The following is a 24544-nucleotide window of genomic DNA, read 5'->3' on the forward strand; positions in this document are numbered from 1 at the left end:
ACATGACTCTCCAAACCATCACTGATTGTGGAAACTTCATACTGTGCATCTCTCCACTCTTCCTCCAGACTTATAGAGGTACAGATTTCATTTTCCAGGAGGAATTTGCACACTGCCCACACTGCCAAAAGTACCAATTGATCTTATACAATATTCTAATTTACTGAGAAACTGTTTTTTGGGGTTTTATTGGCTGTAAGCCACAATCATATCAACAATAAAAGAAATGAACGCTTAGTATAGATCACTGGGTGTGTAAAACATCTATATAAAAAATGAGTTTTACATTTTGAACTGATTTACTGAAATAAAGTAACTTTTTTCAATGATATTCTATTATTTTTTTTTTTTTTAGATGTGCCTGTATGTCTCTAGACATAAAGCCAATTGAGCACCTATGGGGCATCCTCAAGCGTAAGGTGGAGCAGCGAAAGGTGTTTAACATCCACCAGCTCCATGATGATGTCATGGAAGAGTAGAAGAGGAATCCAGTTGAAACCTGTGAGCTTTTTTCTTTTTTGCAATTTGAGTACTCACTTTTTAGACATTAACGGCTGTTACATCTTTAGCATTTCCCGTTAAAGATATAATAAAATATGCTAATTGTTGTGAAATACTGTAAAAATAACAACGCTCCACTGTTAAAAGTTTGTTCATAAGTGTAGAATATGAACTACAGAAATGTACAGGTACTTTATTTACTCTGTACCTTTCCTCAGCTCTCATCCGCTCCTCCATCTCCTGCAGTCGACTCTCCAGCTGAGAAACACCAACCGAGCTACGAGACTGGCCCTCCATCTCTGCTATCCGAGACTTATATTCCTTTATCTGGGAAAAAATAAAAATAAAAGAAACAAACACTGGTTATGAGGTACATGATCTTCATAACTGCTGGAATCATCAAACAAGATTACAGCTGAGAAAAATTCATAAACATTATGTTCCAAAAAATATGTTTAAATATCTATTTCCACACAAATGGGCAGAGCTAAACTGCAGCTCTGGCAGCAACTTTCCCAAGAGAACATTTTGATGTACCTTAATTAATCAACAGTATTGTAGTTTTAAGTTCAAACATTAAGCAAACCTACTTCATGTTATAACACATGCAGCTCTCTAATGGAGAAGCACATTATTTTATTCTTGTGTTTCAATAAAATCTTAAAATCATTATTCTGGGGCGTCGAGTGGTTCAGCAGTCTAAAGCGCTGCCACTATGAGCGGGAGGTCGCAGGTTTGAACCCCCGCTCATGCAGCTTTACCCTCAAGCTGCCGGCGCTCAGAGGGAGCACAATTGGCCCTGCTCCCTCCGGGTGGGTAGATGGCGCTCTCTCCCCACATCACTCCTAGGGTGATGTCCAAAGCAAAAGGCTGCTTCTGTGAGCTGATGTATCAGAACCGAGTCGCTGCGCTTTCCTCCGAGCGTTAGCGCTGTGATGCTACTCAGCAATGCTACAGCATCAGCAGCAGCTTGAAAAGAAGTGGTGACTGACTTCACATGTATCAGAGGAAGCATGTGCTAGTCTTTACCCTCCTGGTGTGTTGGGGCATCACTAGTGATTAGGGGAGGGTCCTAATGAGTGGACGGTGAATCAACAGAAAAGGGGTTTACCTGTCTCTCCAGGGCGTTCTTGTCCAGCTCTAGGTCTTGTTTGGAGGATCTCTCTTGCATTAATTCAGCCCTCATCTGTTCAATCTATACATGCACACACAAAGAGGGGGTTAAAGATAAGATTTCGGCTCTTGCTCATAAATATTCACACATGCAAACATATCGCCTCTGATTGGCTAACAGCACTGCGAGGCAGCGAGACCAACAACAGTTAGAAAGGTTTTAAAATAAAGACAGTGTTTGCAATGTCATATGTTAATTTACAACATGTGTAATAATGCTAAACCTGCTCAGTGCAATTCAGCCACTGACCTCAAGTCTTAGAGTCTCTGTAAAAAAACGCCAAATCCACCGGAGATCCTATTTAAACCTATAGTTACTTACACACAGAGGTGGGTAGTCCAGGTCCAGAAAGTAAAAATCCACCTGAGTGGATTTTAGTGGAAGGACAGCTTTAATATATATAATAGATTTAGATTTTGTTTGTTTGTTTTTGTAGATTATGCGTGTATCTTTCTAAAAAACATTTCAAATAGTTGTCCCCTAAGCCCTGTAGGGTACAGCAGTCTCTGGATGGTTTACCTGATCTCGGCTCCTGGTGATTCGGTCAGTCAGCATCTCCACGCTGCTCTTCTCCTCGTCCAGCTCCAGCTCCAAGCGCTTCACTTTATCCTAAACAAGTAAAAACAAACATAAACTAATTAATTAAACCTCTTAATGCATGTTTCTCAAAAATATAAAAAAAAAAAGAATTTAAGACAGTGAAGTTGAGGACGTGCCTCCATGCTGCGGATGTCGCGGGAGCGGTCGTTGTAGGAGCTCCTCTGGCTCTCCAGCTCTCCTTCCAGATGTCGGAGACGGTTCGTGATGAGCTCTTTATCCAGAACAGCGTTATCTCTCTCCTCACAGCATGACGACAGCTCCTTCTTCAGCCGGGACAGCTGTGCACACGGTTCAAACCAAGCTGTGAGTGAATATATATCTGACACTGGCATATAAATGGTTATATTTGTTTTTCACTCATTAGTACCATCAACAGAATTTGCCCCATCAACACCACTGTAACAAACTGTTTCTCATCAAAACCACTTTAATAAATAATTTATATATAATTTTTTTTTTAAATACTCTTTTTGAGAGTGTATATTTTTGAACTTTATAGTTTTATTCAGCCCATTTTCCATGTCAACCAGTTTTGTCCTCTGATTATGAATTATGTATGATCAATTAAATGCAGTAAAATACAGAACAGTATATAAGAACAGTCTCTCCTGTATGTATAAGCCAACATAAGTCTCTTTAGACCTAGAAAAAAACTATTGTCAGAATCTCCCCAGTAAGGTTTTTAACTTTAACTGTATTTAACTGGCAACCCCCCCCCTACGGTTCCATACAGACCTGGCAACCTATGACTGAATCTTCTGTTTCATAAAAACGAGTTGCTGCCACCGCTTGGCTGAACTCGCAATTAAGGCAGCAGATACAGAGGTGTGCGTGTGCGTGTGTCTGTGTGCGTGTGTCTGTGTGCGCGCGCGTGTCTGTGTGTCTGTGTGCGCGCGCGTGTCTGTGTGTCTGTGTGCGTGTGTCTGTGTGCGCGCGCGCGTGTCTGTGTGCGCGCGCGCGTGTCTGTGTGCGCGCGCGCGTGTCTGTGTGCGCGCGCGCGTGTCTGTGTGCGCGCGCGCGTGTCTGTGTGCGCGCGCGCGTGTCTGTGTGCGCGCGCGCGTGTCTGTGTGCGCGCGCGTGTCTGTGTGCGTCTGTGTGTGCGTGTCTGTGCGCGTGCGCGTGTCTGTGTGCGCGCGCGTGTCTGTGTGCGCGCGCGTGTCTGTGTGCGCGCGTGTCGGTGTGCGCGTGTCTGTGTGTGCGTGTCTGTGTGTGTGTCTGTGTGTGCGTGTCTGTGCGCGTGTGCGTGTCTGTGCGCGTGTCTGTGCGTGCGCGTGTCGGTGTGCGCGTGTCTGTGTGCGCGTGTCTGTGTGCGTGTCTGTGTGTGCGTGTCTGTGCGCGTGTGCGTGTCTGTGTGCGCGCGTGTCTGTGCGCGCGCGTGTCGGTGTGCGCGTGTCTGTGTGCGCGTGTCTGTGTGTGCGTGTCTGTGTGTGTGTCTGTGTGTGCGTGTCTGTGCGCGTGTGCGTGTCTGTGTGCGCGCGTGTCTGTGTGCGCGCGCGTGTCGGTGTGCGCGCGCGTGTCGGTGTGCGCGTGTCTGTGTGCGCGTGTCTGTGTGTGCGTCTGTGTGTGCGTGTCTGTGCGCGTGTCTGTGCGCGTGTCTGTGCGCGCGCGTGTCTGTGCGCGCGCGTGTCTGTGTGTGTGTGTGTCTGTGTGTGTGTGTCTGTGTCTTGTGGCACAAGATCTCCGCACACCACTGCTATCTGTGTACTTTCATTAATTATTTCTAATTTTACCCATTTTTCCTGTTTATATTTGATCATTTATTTCTTTTTACCCGTTACCCAGTAAATCTAAACTGAATATATTTAGTTAATAAATAAAGACATGAAACTGAGAAGCATAACCCCTCACTTCCTCCTGCAGAGAGCGGGCAGTAATCTGAGCTTTCTCCAGATCACTGATTCTCTCCTTGTTGCTTTTCTGCAGATCCTGATGCTCCTTCCTCCATTTCTCCTTCTGCTCCTCCAGCTGAGACTGAAGCAGCTGCACCGACTGACTTGAATCAGCAGACAAGCGCTCAATCTGAAAGATATATACATATATATATATATAAACATAATAAACAGAAAGACACTCTCACTAATAAATGTATCTGCTAACAGATTGTTGTAGTAAATACATAAAGAAACTTTAATAAAATTACCAGTCGAAAATATATCCATAATTAACTTTAATAAAATGTACATTTATTAAATAAATACATAATAACCAGAATGCAGTCCTAATAAAAAAAAACTAGTAAACATTCTATTAAAATTATTTTTTTAATTTAAATTAATTTTTATTTTATTTTTTTTTTTTATTTTTTTTTTTATTGAATAAAATGTTCAAAATAATTTGAAATAAATGCACAATGAAGATTATGAGTGTGCTATATATCTTATTATACACGAAAATATAGTAGTTTTTACATTATTAAGGTCCTTTTAACAAAATAGACAAAAAAAATGTATTAGATTTTTTTGTTCGTACTGAAAGTAGAGAACTGTCAGACAAAAACAAAAAATAATCAATGTTTTCCCATATTGGCAAAAATGTCACCCAGCTATATTAAAGAATACATTCTTAACAAAAAAAAATTAAAATGCCACCCTGTATGAAGTTGAAATAAACATACCACAAACTAAAATATACATTTAAATCTGTAAAGAAATACATTTATATTCACAATTAGGTTTTAACTATTATTCAGAATGAATACTAATAAACTTAAAATCTAACTTTAACTTTTATACAAATTCCTTGACTAACATAAAAATTAAATGCTTATTTTGAAATATTAAATTCTAGATATTAGATATTAATTAGGATTACTCATAGTAATAAATTCAGTATTATATATGAATTTATATTAAATGATTGTTCACAGTTTTTGCACCTCTTTGTTGAGTTTGTCGAGTGTTTTCTCGAGTTGTCTCCGCTGCTCGTCCAGCTGCGAGTTCTCTTTGCGGAGCGTCTCTCTGTCTCGGTCTCTCTCGTCCACGGCACGGGTCAGCTCGTCTCTCTCCTGGCTGAGTTTGGTGTTGAGGCGTTTGGCCTCGTCCAGCTGCTGCCTCGTCCTCCTGCTCTCCTCCTGCTGCTGCTGCTCCGCCTCCAGACTCTGACTCTCTCGCTCCTGCAGCTGCGCCTGCAGACAGACGGGAGAGACAGTTCTCAGTAAGACTCATCTTCACTGATCATCTTTACTGAAGACTGGAACCAAGTTCTGTTTCTATCTTGAAGGTGGGAAATATAGATGCGCCACTGACTGATTAAAACCCTGACAACAGTCAACAGTCAGCTGATCAATCCTATCCGCTGCTTAGACGGATAAATAAATGTGTTGCGGCGCAAATCCAGCATTTACATCAACAATAAAAAGAATAAAGATTTTTTTTTTTGCACCATAATGATACCAAAGACACACTGACACGCCCTAAATCAAGCTGTGCAATGCACATTTGACCAGTGTACTATAGAAATACTAAAATAGGGCCCCTTGTATCCAGTTGGTCTGGTTAGCCTTGGTTTTACTGGAGAGCTCATGGGTGGGTACAGTCGATGGCTCTCTTTTACCTCATCACTACTAGGGTGATGTGGATCCGCACAAGGATGCATCTGTGAGCTGCTGTATCAGAACCGAGTCGCTGTGCTCCTGGTGATCGAGCATTACTAGTGATGGGGGGATATATAGCTGAGTAGCAGGTGAATGGGTGGGACAATTGGCCAGATAATTGGGAAGAAATGTAAGAAAATTAGAAATAAAATAAAAATAAATAAATAAATAAAATAAAAAATAATGGATTAAACCAGTCCATTCTCTATGACATTGTGAAATAAAAGTAAAAACAGCTTTAAAACAGCCACATGCTCAAAATGTCATTATTATTATTTTTGTTTATTATAATAGTTTAGAGAAATAAAATATCTCTCAATAATGCAATAATGAAGAATAGATCTTCATGCTTTTACTTTAGCAGAAAAACAATAGCAGTTATTTTCACATAACCTCACAGTTATGCTCAGGCCTCAGATCAGTTATGTGGAAATGTACAGAAACCTGTGGATCACACGGTTACAGTAACGCTCCTCACCTCCAGACGGGTAATTTTCTCCCTCAGACGGCTGTTCTTCTCCTCCAGCTCGTCTCTCTCGCTGCTGAGAGTGTGTAGGTGAGTCTGTGAGGAGCTCAGTCCGTCTCGCTCTCGCTGCACCTCCTCCTCAGCGAACAGCAGCTGATTCCTGAGCTTCTCCACCTCCCCTCTCGCAGAGCTCAGCTCCCCCCGCAGAGCCTCCACCAGCGCAGGGTCAGCAAGCTGCCACACGGGGGCGACACAGCACAGAGAGTCTCATTACAGTTACAGTGAGATTAGGACTATTTATAATGAAAGATTATACCATAATAATAATAATAATAATAATAATAATAATAATAATAATAATAATAGTGTCTATTATTAACTAGGTATTTTTTTGTATAATTGTTAATGTTTGCCGTTTATATGCATGCACTAAATATTCTGAACTTTTTGTGTATTGTGGTAGATTTTTTTTTTTTTTTTAGTATATAATTTGTATATAACTATTATAATTTCACACAAAATCAGAGACTCCGTTTTTTACTACTTCATTCAAAATGAACAAAAGTATTGATTTGTTTTATTTTTCAATGTTTTTTCATAACAAACAAGACTACTGAAAAAACTTAATATTATTTAAGAGCCTTTTTGTCCACACCTACCATGAATGTATAATTTTCAGACAGATGAAGCTATTAATACACAGCAAAAAATAAATAAAAAATTAACACACACCTGCTTGGCCTTCTCGTGTACTTTAGTCAGTTCCTCTCTGTCCTTCCGTGATTGGTCCTTCAGCCTGTCAATCTCGTATTTCTGCTCAGCATCCATCTCCTGATTGGTCCTTTTTAATGAAATAATCTCCATTGTTTTTTTATCCAGGTCTGTCTTCAGTTTGTCCACCTCAGCTTGGGCTTGTTTCAGGCTGGCCCGGCATCGCTCCAGTTCCTGCAGCAGGTTTTAATAGAGAATGATTTGTTAATGAAGTTTTTGAGCAATAAACGTTTTTGTGCATTAATGAGCCAAACAATATAAACTGTTTTATAAAGACTTTTTCAGATTATAGTATAAAAAAATTATTGAAATTATAATAACTGGCAAGATAGCCGCTGAATAAACAGATGTCCAATCAGACGATTTACACATATCAGATATAAGAGTACTTATGAAAGTGAAAGATTTTCTTTTTTTCAGGGCTTATCATATCAGATTTTAAATGTCACATAAAGGCAAAAATTAGATTTTTTTTAATGTTTGGAAGTTGGTTTATACTTATAAAGAACCAGGTAGACAAGATAATCTCATGTCTTTCTTTTTTATACTCCTTTATTGTCACAATGGCCATACTTTAATATTTTTAATAGAGTGTGATAATGGAAATATTTACTTTAATTTCCGGGCTATTACCCACTTTTTTTCCACACACTTTGAACACTGTGGCTTACATAACAGTGAGACTAATAATATAAATAATAAAATAATAATAATAAATATATATATATATTATTTTTGGTTTACAGGCTAACAAAAGTGATTTACTGACCCAAATAAACAAATGTGTAGCTTAATCCAGGGCTCGTCAGAACAACAAAATATTTTGCAGCCACTTGACATTAGTGTAAGTTGTGTATTTAAAGTGGAAGGCTTGGATGAAAATCGGCGAGAAATAATTAAACAAAAATGGCGGCGTCTCATGTTGGGGCTACCTCTAGCGACGCCTCCACGACAAAATCTGTACACTGTATTATCTAACTGTTTTAATAAGCAGCAGGTTATAAATGTAGCTAACTGATGGTAAACACAGCAGCCCTGTAAAAGATCATGAGTGGAAAATGCTTCTTTCCCTCTGTGCTACTTAAACTGCTAGCCCAGGAAATTAAATCACATTTCCCTTTTAATATTACAACTTTATTCTCATAATATCATGACTTTACTCACATGACTTTTCCTGCTAGACTGTATTTTTTAAACCAGCCATGCCACAGCACTGTTCGCAGTATATATAACGATATTTGTAACTTCTTTCTGTGTAAATATATCATGTTATATAACATGGATAACTGCGGTTTATAGTCAGGGGAGGTCTGTATATGTACAAATTATAATTAAACTAAATAAATACTCAGTGACTCTCACCATTAGAGAGTTTAGAGTTGTTTCTAACTACAGTGAAAAGTAGACACAATACATCCTGTAAAAATTAACAATGAACGCATTTATTTATCTTATTTTGAGCTGTATTTGTTTGTAAATACCTGATTAACAGATTGAGATTGTTTGACATCAGGAATCTGCTGCTTCATGGCGTTCAGTCTCTCCTGAAGCTCCTTCAGCTCCTCCTCAAACTCCTCTTTTTCAAGCCGGGCCTGAAGCAGCCTAAACACGCAGATAAAAAAAGTTTAAAATATGATAAAATATAGAACTAGTAACGTTTAATCGATAGGCTACTATATAAAGACAGCTACTATTTTAGGAATACTGTTAAAAAGGTAGATTTAACAGATTGCAATAAATTATTCAGATAATCACGGGACACAACTTTGGTATCTCATATTTACTAAATCAAACAGTTATCACATGATTTTAAGGATGTTAACACAAAGTTAATAAAGAAAACACAATCACAAAAGAACAAGAACACAGTCATAAACCTTTAACATGTAATTGCAGCTGATTCACTTAAACATTTGCACTGATTTAAATCATTTAAAAATATATATATTTTAATATAAATTATTAAATCACATTACATTATTTACATTAAACAATATTAACTAGGGCTGGTCCAAACAGAATCATGTATCATATTATTAAGATTGTTTTATATCATTTTATATTGTTCAATTAAAATTAAATATTCAATTCAGTTTTATATATAAACACACATATATATATACACGTATATACATATGTATATATATATATATATATATATATATATATATATATATATATATATATATATATATATATATATATATATATATATATACATACATATGTATATACGTGTATATATATATATATATATATATATATATATATATATATATATATATATATATATATATATATATATATATATATATATGTATGTGTGTGTGTGTATATATAAAACTGAATTGAAAAAACAATATATATATATATATATATTTTTTTTTTTTATTATTATTATTATTAATTGGAAGCTAACCAACAAAGTCTTTAAACCAATTAAACAACATTTTAACAATAATAAAACTGATTTTTTTATTTATTTATATAAGTAGTATAGCTTACAGTAAACGTTTGAAAATAATGTTTTAAGAACACTAACTAGAGGAATTATTAACAACGCAATAAAAGAAAACTTTCAAATAATTTGGGCCAGCCCTAATAACAACATTCACATTTCTACAGCTACAAGACTGGTTTCAATCAGGTAGTCTAAGCATTTCTCACTCTGGCTTCGAACGGACCCGCTGCTTTCTGAACCAACAAAATGTACAAAATGTAAAAGAAGACAATGTACATTCGTTTAATAAACACATTGAAAAGAACTAAAAAATAAATTTCAGTGAAAATAATACATAGCACATTATTTATATAAAGCGTATAATTTGTAGAAGATATTTAATACACATATTTATAGTGTTTATTTTAGAGTTTATATTATTATAAGAAAAAATAAAAGAATCCCACACTGCTCACTCTTGCTTGGTGTTGCGAAGCTCCTCCCTGGTGCTTTGAAACTGTCCTCTCCAATGGCCTCCTTCCTCTTTACTCTCCTCTAGCTGCTGCTGTAGAGAGCGCACTGTCGAGTTCACGTGCTGACGCTCGGCTTCGATAGTAGCCTGAGACTGAGGTAGAAGGTTAACGTGGAAATAATACAATTATTAGTGAATATTAATACTTATTACCTGTAACACCAGAGCATTACTAAGCTGCAGGTTATAAATGTAGCTAACTAATTGTAATCACAGCAGCCCTGTAACAGATCATGAGTGGAAAATGCTCCTTTCCCTCAGAGCTTCTTAAACTAGCAGCCCAATTAATGAATCTACTTTTCCCTTTTAACATTCTGACTTTGAAACTCTCCAATGGTTACAAGCGATTTATCAGTATACTCATGCTTTAGTTGAGCTCAGAAACACTAAGATTAATAACTGATGATCAGCACAGTCATTTATCAGTCTACTCATGCTTTAGTCGAGCTCAGAAACACTAAGATTAAAAACAGTTATCAGAACAGTAATTTATCAATATACTCATGCTTTAGTAGAGCTCAATAACACTGTGCTGCTGATCAGTTATTAATTACCATTAAATGTTACTGAGCTCTACTAAAGCATGAGTAGACTGATGAATGAATGTGCTGATCAGTTTGCCTGGGCGTGTGTTTTTTGTGTACCTGTGAAACCTGCTCCATGCTGGTTCTGAGTTTCTCCATGTCTTGGCTGTACTGCTCTCTCAGAGTTTCCATTTCTCGGTCGTGGGTGGACACCTCCTCCTTCAGGGCTCCTTTCAGAGCGGTCAGCTCTCGCTCCCTCTGTCTCAGAACCTCCTCCTGTTTCTGATGCAGCGCTGCAGCTTCAGCCAGCTCAGCGCGCAGAGCCAGCAACTCCTGCACACATTTCAACACCACAAACTGGTGACAAAAATAAATACTTTTTGTGCACAGATGTCAAAAGTTGACTTTTTGGAAAATAATAGTTCACACAGTATGTTAAACACAGTTATTTAGTACATTTTAGTTAGTAGTAATTTGATGTGCAGCTGACAAAAATGTTCTTTATATCTTTTATATCAATCAATCACTCAACCTTTATTTTAACTCAGAAGTATACTGAGGGAAACCCTCATTCTCAATGTAGCCAAACATTTACAAAAACAGGGATTGACCTGACAAAGAAAAAATAACTAGATTTAATCATTTTAAAATGACAGTAAATAAAGGATGAAAATAAATAAAAATAAAAACAATACAAAAAAAATAAATAATAATAATAATAATAATGAAACCGAGTTTCTATGATAAGAAATTAAGATCAAAAGATGATAAGATTAATACAAAAAAGGTTAAAATTAAGCTAAAACTAACTTTTAAATATTGCAATAAAAATATAAATAAATAAATAAATACATTAATTAATTAAAATTGTTAATAATAATAATAATAATAATAATAATAATAATCAAAACAAGTTAAAAAGCGATAATATGAAACTATAAAAAAAAAACAATAAAAGAAATAAGAGAAATGTGTATTAATGTATGTATCGGTGTGTGTGTGTGTGTGTGTGTGTGTGTGTGTACCGCTTCTATAGAGCCGGTTTGAGCTCTGTTGTTAGCCTCTCTCCTCAGCTCGTCCTGCAGTCCTGCCAGCTGATCCTCCAGCTGTCTGACCCGAGACTCTGCGTTCTCCCTGTCCATCCGCAGCTGAGTCAGCCTGAGAAACACACACACACACACAGACACACAAATATATAGATAATTACACAATCAGAGCAATTTACAACACAGAACATTTACAGGAGGAGGAAAAAAAACCTTGAAATTTTATTCTGCAGCATTTCTATTGGTCCATTTATAGTGGAATTGTCATAAAATATAAGAAGTAATATAATATGGCATATTATACAGTATATACATACACTAAATAAATAGCTCCTCAAATCCAAAACATAAAATGTTTTCATTAGATAAACTGTTAGAATTCTCTTAGACTCCTGTACTAAAACTCATCAGACCAAGACATTTCTGAGAGAACTGCGAGTATGCTGGTAAGAGAGGCAAATCAACACCAACATATGACTTTAAAAGAAGCTGCAGGAAGATCTAGACTCAAGTCAAGAGTGTGCCTTGAGCAAGGCCAACTGTGCTCTCACAGGGCTCTGGCAGCTGACGGCAAGCTGCATGACTGGGATTCGAACCAGCTATCTCCCGATCATAGTGGAAGCATTTAGCCCTATATCAAGACTTTTTGATATTGTGTTTTAATATATTTTTTTTACGTTTGCTTTTGATAGAAACAAACAAAAAAAATGTGACAAAAAGTAGTAGGTGTGTTTCTTACTCAGTATGAGTCTGTTCCAGCTCAGTCTTCTTCCGGCCCAGTTGTTCCTGGAGATGCACATTTTCATCCAGACTCTGATCCAGCTGAGTTTGAAGAACAGGGTCTGATCTGTTCACCTGCGAATGGAGACCACATGATCTGACCAGGCTGATTAATAAATAGTTAAAATATTAAAAGACCTTTTTGAGAGATGATATTTATTGCAAAAAGCATCAGCAGTGGCAGATTTCTAAAAACTGTATTATATAAGTACTTAAGGACGACAGTGAGTTTAGTTACATGTTTGTTGAACATCATCCAATTAAACCAATTAATACATTGTTTTACACTCTAATGTAACATACAGTTGGGTCCGCATTTACTAAGCACTGCTGAAATCTTTTATATGCTTAAAAAATAAGAAAATGCATCACAATAAGACAAAATATTGTAATTTATTGCGCAGCTCTACATCAAATCAAATCATATTAATTTGTATATCACTGGTTACACTATTTAATATAAAACCCAAAACCCCAAAAGTGAAAGTGGCAGGAAAAATACTGTAAAAAGGAAATTATTTGGTAAAAATGACTAATAAATTACAGCCAACAGCCTGTTATACTGTAGGTGTACTCATTTTGTGAATGACCCCACCCATCCTTCACACAGACTGTTCTCCCTCCTGCCTTCGGGAAGAAGGTACCGCAGCATCCGGTCCAGCACCACCAGATTCTGCAACAGCTTCTACCCCCAAGCCATCAGACTCCTCAACTGCAGAGACTGAACTGATGGTTTTTCTGTACATGCACAGACACTCTTACCCCACTTACCCCAGAAAATGGAAAGCACTAAAAACCCTACTACCTCACTGGACTCTATTGCACACTGTGTAATAGAGTAATTACTACCTCACCTGGTCTTTTTTGCACACTTTTTGCACACTGCATAATTTGCACACTGTCTTGTTATTTATTATTCTTTGTTTGTATTGTGTTGTATTGTCTGTCTGCACTTTTGTACTGTTGCACTATTGTTCTGTCTATTGTTGACTAGTTCTAGTAGTGATATTAGGAATAAGTAAAGTACTGATAATACTTATTATATACTTATATAATACTAGATATAATAATACCATGCCACTGCTAAAGCCTCTATAATCTGCTGATATAAAACATTATCTTTTCAGTCAGTCGTAGAAACAGAACACTGGTACCAGTCTATAGTAGCAGTCTTTAATACTTAATCCCAGTAAAAAGACACATATGCTCTAACAGCAACACGAGACATTAAATTACCAGATTAAACCAGATTACAGCCCAATTATCCCACAGAGTCCATAATCCCCCTGCACTGTTATCATAGTCGTCAGATTGCAGTGTTGTCATTTGTCTGTATAGCCAGAGGGAACATAATAGGCTTGTGTCCTTTCGCCCTACTTACAAATCACAATCTGGGTAATCGGCCAAAGAAAGAAACAAAGAAGACGAATGTGAAGCACGTTGTTTCTTAAAAATTATTAAAATAGCAATGCTATTATAAAAAAAAACAGCAAAAATACTGACCCTTTAACCCCTTCAGTTCAATAATATTTCTTTACGTTTCTTTATTATACACCAATGAGCAAAACATTATGACTACTAGGTCTATTACAATAACCATTTTTTTATGACATATTGCGATAAACAATATAATTGTCATTTTAAGCCCAATTAATACCACTGATCTTATTACATCTCACAGCAAATAAAAAAACCTAAAAATCAGTGTCTCAGAATATTAGAATATTATATTTTTATAAGACCAATTGGTACTTTTGGCAGTGTGGGCAGTGTGTCAAGTCCTGCTGGAAAATGAATTCCCCATCTCCATCACTGATTGTGGAAACTCCACATTGCGCCTTAGTATTGGCCAAAAATGTGATAATATTATAATAAATATGGTCACATTAAGTGTTGCTCAAACAGTAAAGTAATGGTATAATAAAAAACACACACTATAACCACCATCTTTACTAAAATGTTATATTGTTGTTTGACCAAAATTGAGGCAAAACTGAACTGAACTGAGTTCAGACAGAGTGTGGCTAATATAATCATATAAAACTCAGTTCTGTTAAAATAGTATAAGTAATCAAATATAAAGGATAGGTTTATCCGTTTTAGTGTTAAAGACAGTGAACTGCTGGTGTGCATGGATACTGCTGAACATGTTCCAGTCTGGTTATATTGAACCGTCAGCAACTAGTGGGAAGGGCCCCATTGAGGGGGATTCTGATAACAGTGTTTCTGTACTTTCCTGCATTGACAATCACAGAATTTAAAGGAAATCTCACACAGATTGTCATTTATATTCATTAAATTCATAACCAGTCACTGTCTGTTTGGTTTGCCTGTGCTTTTGCAACAGGCCTGGGTACGGGAGCCACAGTATAAACCTGACATCTGGCCAAATTACCCAGTGATTCAGCAAGGAGCCCAAGTTCATCCATCAGCTATTCAGAAGCTCTCTCGATCACCGTTTAATCACACTGTGCTTAAGCAGCCCCCTGCTTTATTCTGACAGAGAGCTCGGCCTGCACTTCACTACAATCACCTCTTCACTTCAGTGCACAGATTAATGACCAAACTCGACCATTACTCTGCTGCTGTGCGTGTTTGTGCAGCGAGTTGTAGCACAGCAATGTTTTAAATGAAGATTTGAATATATGTCTTTTACTAAAAAGACTAAGCTGTGTATAATTTAGATTTTGGTTGTGTGTGTTCGTATTTAGGTATGTGCGCTGTGGTTAGGACTTGAGCAGTCTGGCATTCACAACTGTAGAATGTGTAAGACTAACGCATCCCATGGAAGAAAAAGAATAATAAAGACTTTCAGCACTAACTGGGTATTCCTCTTGAGAGTGCAACTTTCAGCCCATTCAGCACAACACCACTACTCTGCTGCTGTGTGTGTGTTTGTAGCACAGCATTTTCTCTAAGAGCAGAAAAAGGTATATGAAGATTTGAAAATATATCTTTTACTTAAAAGACTAAACAGTGTATAATTTAGTTTTGGGGTGTGTGTGTGTGTGTGTATTTAGGTATGTGCGCTGTGGATAGGACTCGTTCCAAGCTGCACTCACTCTAAATCGGGCTCAGCTGTTATAACTGCTGTCGGATGTGCTGCCAATTCATTATAGTGCAGGGAAAGGTGCCAGCAGCCCTTAATGCAATGCCCATTTCAGCGCTGCCCGCATGTGAACTCGGTTTGATGCCAACTCAGCTAGAGGGAGGTACAAACTGACTGTTATGCTTCATTATTCTTCTAGAAAAGTCTTTATACTATTGTGATTGAACACTCAATAATTAAACCTGATTATGCACAGATAATCCCATTTTTCCCAATAACTGGCCTAGAAAGTCACCAAAAGTCAAGTATCTCCAGTTCCAATACCTAATCCTGAAGTATCTGCCAAGTAGTGTCGTCACAATACATCTAGGACTGTAGAAAATGCCTTTTATTATCTTTTACCAAGTATCAAGATACTTTTTTAGTATCGGTATATCGTGCAACCCGACTGCCAATACAATCCCAAAACTTAATGCTCTAGTACCTGCCGATACAAAGTCCTGATACCTGAAACTAGAGATGGAAAGATCGATCAGCTATATATCGGTGTTGGTGCAATTGCATGCAATTGCGATGTGCTAAAATGTCCCTACTTTAGCCTGTCCATGAGCTGATTACATCACATTCACTGTGTGGGGGTTTCTGTTGGGGTTTCTGTTCAGATGGCTTGGGCAGCCTGGCATTCACAACTGTAGAACGTGTAAGACTAACGGAACCCATGGAGGAAAGAGAATAATAAAGACTTTTAACACTAACAGGATACTCCTCTTAAGAGTGCATCTTTCAGCACTTTTAGCACAACACCACTATAAATATTAAATCACTTTTCACATAAAACAGCAAAAATGGTGCAGAGAATGTTTAACCACCGCTGAAAGTCCACCAGCAGCACTAGAAAAGTGTCAATTTTGGTTGTGATTTCAGTCACATCTATATCATAAAGCACCTGCTGATACCAAGTCAATTAACTGCAGGTGTGGGGAAATAAAATGTATGAATTTGTATTATTTATTGCTTTATAAAAATAAAAAATAACTATTTAACCCAGTTTTCCAAAAAAATGTGGTTTATCATAGTTAATTCACACAGGGCCAGCTTTCTGGTTATACATTTTCACATATTTTAGCACTGTATATAGCATACACTCTCATGGCATGTATTATATTCGATGTGTAGAGGGACAAGATATCTGGAGTGATTTAAGTTTAAATGTTACAGGGTGTACAGTGAAGTCAGTGTGTATCAGTGCGTATTTGTGTGGGTGTGTGTGTGTGTGTATGTGTGTGAGACTACCTTAAGTGCTTGGATCTTGTCACAGATGGTGCGCACTCTGCGTTTAAGGGCAGCATCGCTCTCGCTACTCCTAAATGTGAAAAAAAGAGAAGAGAAAAAAAATATATATTTATATAACCTTACCATAAATATAATCGATCAGCCGGGACTACAATACAATGATTTGACAATCCTTTTAAACCTATATTCAATTGAATTCACTACAAAGACATGATATGTAACGTTATAATATTATTATATTATGTATATTATATATTTTTTATTATATTATTATATTACATTATTATATATAATACTCATCAATTTTGAATTTGTTGCCGTAACACTTTCTAAAGAAGTGCCTATTCTATAAAAGTGTGGGTTTTTAGGTTATACTGATCCCAGAACATAGACTTTAGCAGGACCAGAGATGGGTACTCTGGATATAAGAATGGTAAAATCACCCCTGTCGTAGCACACTGTAGATCATCTGCTGGATCTGATCCTCCTCGCTGGTGATCTCCGACCCCGAGCTCTGACCCTGATCCATCAGAAGATCAGGAGTAACCTGAAGTGGGAAATTAGAGAATACAAATGCAACATAAGACTCAACTGCACACAGACCCAGACAACGCAACAATAAATAATTCAGGAGGAATTTCACTAAACATTTCTGCACAACACAAAAAAATACAAGAGTGCACTAATAGAAAAGTAAATCAAGTTTAGAGTCAAAATATACTCACAGTAATGTTAAACAATGCTATTTCCTAACATGCATTACATGCATTGTTATTTTCTTTCAATACAGAACAATGCAGAATAACAGTACTGAAAGTTCACTGTGTTTTTAGTAGTAGCCCAATAGTCCACACTGTAATTCAATGAAGAGCTCAGTCTGCAGACACCACAACACTGCATTAAAGCTGAATCACGCTTACTCTGGTTCATGCCTACTGTAATATCTGCACGGCCTGATAGATCAGCTTACGCTAAATCAGATACAGTTACATCCCATTCACATTCAGTACACTGCTACTCACTAATGAGGCACAGACACAAGGTAAAAGGGACGATTTTAACAATTGGGAAATGCAACAAACAAAAAAAAACAAACAAACAAAATACAAATTGGAACAGTATGGAAAATGCTAAATTGTGTTTCTTACATGTACTTTAATTTAGTGCTGGGCAATTATGGCCTAATTTTTTTTTTTTAAAAATTCACAAAAAATCGAAAATCTGATTTTAATAAAATTTTGTCCTCCCTACCAAAAATCAAACTACAAATAACTAATAAATGGTTAAAAACTAGGTTTACCTGTATAAAAAGAAAAATAATCTACACTGTTGTTTTATTGTATAAATAACAACAGTTCTCTCTAATAAAAATATTGTCATTCAGAGCATTTATTTACAGAAAATGAGAAAAGACTGAAATAAAAAAAAAAATGCAGAACTTTCAGACCTTAAATAATGCAAAGAAAACAAAAGTTCATATTCATAAAGTTTTAAGAGTTCAGAAATAATCAATATTTGATGAAATAACCCTGGTTGGTTTTCATGCATCTAGGCATCATGTTCTCCTCCACCAGTCTTACACACTGCTTTTGGATAACTTCATGACACTCCAGTTCAGTTTGGTGGTTTGATGGTTTGTGATCATCCATCTTCCTCTTGATTATATTCCAGAGGATTTCAATTTGGTAAAATCAAAGAAACTCATCATTTTAAGTGATTTCTTATTTTTTTGTCCAGAGCTGTATATGTTTGATGAGTCGACTCATTGAGTAAATCAATGATTTGAAACACTGTTTTTAAGCCCATGCGTTTATATCATGCGCAGACCTCGTGTACACACAGCACAGGAGTTACTCACACACTATGCCCCTATCACTAGCTATTGTAAGCTTAATAGTTGGGAGCTTCGGCTAAAAGCGCTGTATTTGGGAATGCTTGGGGGAAAATGTAAATAAAAAAGTTAAATAACTTGCTAGTTTGCCGAGCTAAGCAAGGGAATTAATCTAACAAAAAGTCTACATAGCATCACACAGTTTTTGGCCAATCAACACTCACGTGTGCATCCACTGCTGACCAATCATTGGCCACGCCGGTGGAAGGGACGGCCATGACCTTGGCGACGGATGCGGTGGTCCGGCCCAGGCTGCTGTACGCTGAAGCAGGTGAGGAGGATGGAGGAGAGGAGTAGGTATTCAGAGTCATGGATGGAGCAGAAGAGAGGGTGGATGAGGCGGTGTTTGGTCGTGTTGCTGCATCCAGAGCAGGAGAGCTCCCCCTGGAGGAGCTTCCAACACTCCCAACACTCCCAGCGGGTCCTGAAGAGCTGTTGCTGGGTCTGCTGAAGTGTGACTGCTGGTTAGAACCAGTTCTACCAGCGTATTGCACATTTCCCCCTCTCAGGGTCTCTCTCTCCACTGAACCGTTGAGTCCGGTCTGGTGGGAACCCCCCCACTGGTTCCGCTCCATCCCTCCCCTCGCCCTCTCCCTCTCAGAACCCAGGCCGATCCCAGCGTCCAGGTTTCCGTAGCTGCCGGAGCGTCCGTCTCCAGGAGGACGTCTGGCGTCGCGGCCAAAGTCGTCGCTGCCGTCTCGGTCCAGCAGAGAGCCGTGAGACTGAGCCCGGCGCAGGGGACTGTCATCCGTGGAGGAGAGGTACTGACCCGGCGCTGACCCGTCATCCCTCCTTCTGAACAGTAAGACAAAAAAAAGAGAAAGAAAAATACGACTTAAACAGAGATCTTACTAAAATCTTACTAATTTCGCACCATCAAAACCTTTAAATACAGTGGCCTGCAGTAGTATTCATACCCCTTAAACTAGTGCTGAGCGGTATGATAAAAAACGTACAGTACAGCCCAAAAGTTTGGACACACCTTCTCTTTTTCAATGTGTTTTCTTTATTTTCATGACTATCTACATTATAGATTGTCACTGAACCATCAAAACTATGAATGAACACATGTGGAGTTTTATGTACTTAATAAAAAATGAGCTGAACCTCCACAGTCACCGGACCTGAACCCAATCCAGATCCAGGTTTGGGGTGAGCTGGAGCACAGAGTGAAGAAGACAAAGGAGCAACAAGTGCTAATAAACACCTCTGGGAACTCCTTCCTTCCCTCAAGACTGTTGGAGAACTTTTCATTTCAGGTGGCCACCTCTTAAAGAAGCTCATTGAGAGAATGATGCCAAGAGTGTGCAAAGTAGTAATCAGAGCAAAGGGGGGATATTTTGAAGAAACTAGATATATATATATATATATTTTATTTATTTCACCTTTTTTTTGTTAAGTATAAAACTCCACATGTGTGCATTAAAAGTTTTGATGCTTCAGTAAGAATATATGAAGAAATCTGACTTTATTAACAGTTATAGAGTGTAAACAAAAGGCCCGGCAGACCACAGCAGCACCTTTTTTCACAGTTGCTGTGTCCCTGCAAAAAACTGCACTTATGTCTTTTTTTTTCCAACAACAGTTTTCTTTTTCCCACTCTTCCATAAAGGCCAGATTTGTGGAGTGCACAACTTATATTTGTCCTGTGGGCAGATTCTCCTGATCCACCTGAGCTGTGGATCTCTGCAGCTCCTCCAGAGTGATCATGGGTCTCTTGGCTGCTTCTCTAAGCAGTGCTTCTCTACTTGCTGGATTGGTCAGTTTGGGTGACATATGGCCATGTCTTGGTAGGTTTGTATAAACAGTTGCAGAATACTTTGTCAGGTTTATTGTTTTTTGGATGATGGATTTTTTTGGAATAGTGCTGCTTGGGATATGTTTTTTTTTTTTAAACCTAAACCTGCTTTAAAGTTTTTCTCCACATTTTTATCTCTGATCTGTCTGGTGAGTTCCTTCTTGGTCTTCATGATTGTGTTTGTTCACTAGTGTTTTCTAACAAACTGCGGAGGCTTTCACAGAACAGCTGTATTTATACTGAGACTAAATTACACACAGCTGGACTTTATTCAGCTTTTAGAAACAGGATGGGGTAATTTTTAATACTATGACAATCGTGCATTACCTGGGTAAGCTGTTGTAAGATAAAGAAGCGTCTCGTGGTTGAGTTCTGAGCTGCACGCCGTACGAGTCTCCTTTCTCGCCCTCATTCAGCACTACGTAGGGCTGTCCCGCGATGCCCTGCACCCTGACGGCCACGCCGTAGCGGGACGGGGACTTGCTGGACCCCTCGCGACGGGACTGACCCCCGTGACCCCCTCCGGTATCGTGCAGGTCTTTTATAAAGCGGATCTGAACCCCGTAATCCACCGGAGTCTTTCTGCCTGATGTGGATGCAGACATGCTGCAGCTGAGGAGAGAGGAAAAGATGAAGAGTTGATTGGTTGTTGGGGTTTTATTGGCACTTCAATCAAGTAATTTAGTAACGATTACTATCGTACAAAATAAAACCAAATACACACACAGACACAAAAAAACCACAAATACAAACACACACACAGAAACACACACACAGAAACACACACACAGAAACACACACACAGAAACACACACACAGAAACACACACACAGAAACACACACACACAGAAACACACACACACAGAAACACACACACACAGAAACACACACACACAGAAACACACACACACACAAACACACACACAAACACAAACACACACACACAGAAACACACACACACAGAAACACACACACACAGAAACACACACACACAGAAACACACACACACACAAACACACACACAAACACAAACACACACACAGAATTACACACACAGAATTACACACACACAAACACACACACAGAATTACACACACACAAACACACACACAAACACACACACAGAAACACACACACACAAACACACACACACAAACACACACACACAAACACACACACAGAAACACACACACAGAAACACACACACAGAAACACACACACAGAAACACACACACAGAATTACACACACAGAATTACACACACAGAATTACACACACACAGAATTACACACACACAAACACACACACAAACACACACACAAACACACACACACAAACACACACACACAAACACACACACAAACACAAACACACACACAAACACACACACAAACACACACAAACAAACACACACAAACAAACACACACACAGAATTACACACACACAAACACACACACAGAAACACACACACAGAAACACACACACAGAAACACACACACAGAAACACAAACACACACACAAACACACACACACAAACACACACACAGAAACACACACACAGAAACACACACACAGAAACACACACACAGAAACACACACACAGAATTACACACACAGAATTACACACACAGAATTACACACACACAGAATTACACACACACAAACACACACACAAACACACACACAAACACACACACACAAACACACACACACAAACACACACACAAACACAAACACACACACAAACACACACACAAACACACACAAACAAACACACACAAACAAACACACACACAGAATTACACACACACAAACACACACACACAAACACACACACACAAACACACACACACAAACACAAACACACACACAGAAACACACACACAGAAACACACACACAGAAACACACACACAGAAACACACACAGAAACACACACAGAATTACACACACAAACACACACACAGAAACACACACACAGAAACACACACACAAACACACACACAAACACACACACAAACACACACACAAACACACACACAAACACACACACAAACACACACACAAACACACACACACAAACACACACACAAACACACACACAAACACACACACAAACACACACACAAACACACACAGACACAAAAAAAACTAATACACACACAGACACACACAGACACAAAAAAACACAAACATAAACACAAACACACACAGACACAAAAAAATATATATAAACACAAACACACAGACACAAAAAAACACAAATACAAACACACACAAACACAGACACACAAAAAAACAAATACAAAACACACACACAAACAGACACAGACACATACAAACACTTACACACAAAACAACACAAACAGACACGTGAACACAGCCATATATTAACTTCTAAAAGAGCTTTAAGTAGACTAAAGAAGAAATTGCACACTTATGTTCAAACACTTTAAATATATTTGTACAACTGATACTATATAAAAAATAAACAATTCTCACAAGCATTTTATCCAATTATTGTCCTATTTCTCGTGCAATATCCTTATCCAATCCAGTGGATTAGGATCTGGGCCTATTCAGGCATATTTAAATGGATTAGGCATTGGCTCTTTAAAACAAGCCTTTATCCAGTTCTGATCCTTTGTTTTTACCGCTGTGCTCGAGATCACCCTCTGATGTCTCTGGGTATCACTGAAGGACATTTGGTCTGAAGTCTGTGAGGAGTGAGAAGCGTTTTTAAAAGAAACCATAGCAGTTTAGAGTCTGCAGCATGGTCATATTTTACTTCGAGACAGGAAAAACGTAATGTGCAATATCAGTCAAAAGTTTGGACACACTTCTTCTCATTGCTTCTCAATGCGTTTTCTTTCTTTCCCACATTTCAGCTAAAAAAATATAGATATTATATATAGCATTCACTTTTCAGACAGATGTCAGATATGGGTCATGTTAAAAAAAAATTGTGAACAGCCTAAACTAAATATCGGATTTGGTCAAAAAATAAATAAAATAAAATAAAATAAAATAAAATCAGACCAAACTAAAAAATAAATAAATAAATAAAATAAAAGCCTCACCTCACCTTCAGCTCTTTATCAAAACAACTGACCAGCATGATGCCAACACAGCAAAACACAGGACTTCCAGTTCTCTAAGACTCAGAAACACTGCCGGAACCAAGTCACATGGTCCATAATTCCCATTAATACCCAGATTATTTCTCTTTTGTCTCGGACTATGTCTCATACAAAGGCAAAAAAAACCTGACGGCAAAGTAAACACTCTCAGTTTACTGTGGCTGTGCTGTTTACTGAACAGAAATATGTAGCAGCCGACATTATTTATATACCGTACAATCTGACTAAGCGATTCTTTAGACCTTTAAAACATGTACTGTGATTGGAAATACATATAATACTAACATTTAAATGTTTACTGATAACAATATTTATTTTAGATATTAGATATTAATTTAATAATGTATGGTTTGTTTAATCCTTTTTTATTATATTCACCCATTGGTCTGTCCCACCCCAAAAAGAGAACTTAACAGAGAACTGATTAACTCTTTTATACCATATTAAATTGTAGGACCATTAAAGATGAGATTTTCTGTAGCAACTCATAACATAATCAAGATGTATCCTCAGATATTTAGAAAACACAGACAGCTCTCGTCGGCAGAGCTTCAGCCAGTATTTTCTTATTGGAACTGTTCAGCATGTAAGGAAATCTGTTTGGATTGTGGCCTTTAAATCTTTCCAATGACATCCCCACAGTCCCATTTCCACACCCTGGGCTTCCAGGCATAGCACACAATATGTAGCCATGGAAACAGGTAATGAACAGGTAATCACTGAGCTTCAGTAAGGCTGCTTAATCATAGCTGGGTCATTTTCACCACCACTAGTGTAGTAGAGATGAGCATTTTGGACAAATACAACTAAATAATATGGCTCAGTTTCTCACTGTTTCATTCTAAAAGCAGAAAAAAACACAAAATGAACATGTCTTTGACCTGCAAAAGCCAAAACTATTGCCAACCACAGGCCTATAGTATAGAGCAGTGCCCATATTTAGTGTTCC

The 24544-nt window shown here is 37.9% G+C and overlaps 1 protein-coding gene across 2 annotated transcripts in view; it reads right to left on the reverse strand.

Annotated features, from left to right (window-relative positions):
- Positions 1 to 24544, reverse strand: part of LOC103029857 (cingulin) — a 41201-nt gene that overhangs the window by 3755 nt on the left and 12902 nt on the right. The window contains exons 2-18 of one of the 2 annotated variants that reach the window (XM_022674196.2): positions 20785 to 21069; positions 18824 to 19451; positions 17212 to 17315; positions 16769 to 16838; positions 12386 to 12501; positions 11626 to 11758; positions 10721 to 10933; positions 10021 to 10169; positions 8586 to 8706; positions 7066 to 7278; positions 6346 to 6567; positions 5151 to 5399; positions 4124 to 4294; positions 2392 to 2553; positions 2195 to 2284; positions 1613 to 1696; positions 710 to 828 (exon numbers count right to left, since the gene is read on the reverse strand). In XM_022674196.2, the coding sequence (XP_022529917.2) occupies positions 710 to 828; positions 1613 to 1696; positions 2195 to 2284; positions 2392 to 2553; positions 4124 to 4294; positions 5151 to 5399; positions 6346 to 6567; positions 7066 to 7278; positions 8586 to 8706; positions 10021 to 10169; positions 10721 to 10933; positions 11626 to 11758; positions 12386 to 12501; positions 16769 to 16838; positions 17212 to 17315; positions 18824 to 19451; positions 20785 to 21062 (3122 nt within the window). In that variant the 5' untranslated portion in view covers positions 21063 to 21069. Of the gene's footprint in view, positions 1 to 709; positions 829 to 1612; positions 1697 to 2194; positions 2285 to 2391; positions 2554 to 4123; positions 4295 to 5150; positions 5400 to 6345; positions 6568 to 7065; positions 7279 to 8585; positions 8707 to 10020; positions 10170 to 10720; positions 10934 to 11625; positions 11759 to 12385; positions 12502 to 16768; positions 16839 to 17211; positions 17316 to 18823; positions 19455 to 20784; positions 21070 to 24544 lie in introns of both variants that reach the window. The other variant, XM_022674195.2, reaches the window with a different exon arrangement.

Source organism: Astyanax mexicanus, chromosome 6 (assembly GCF_023375975.1).
Source record: "Astyanax mexicanus isolate ESR-SI-001 chromosome 6, AstMex3_surface, whole genome shotgun sequence".
NCBI lineage: Eukaryota > Metazoa > Chordata > Actinopteri > Characiformes > Acestrorhamphidae > Astyanax > Astyanax mexicanus.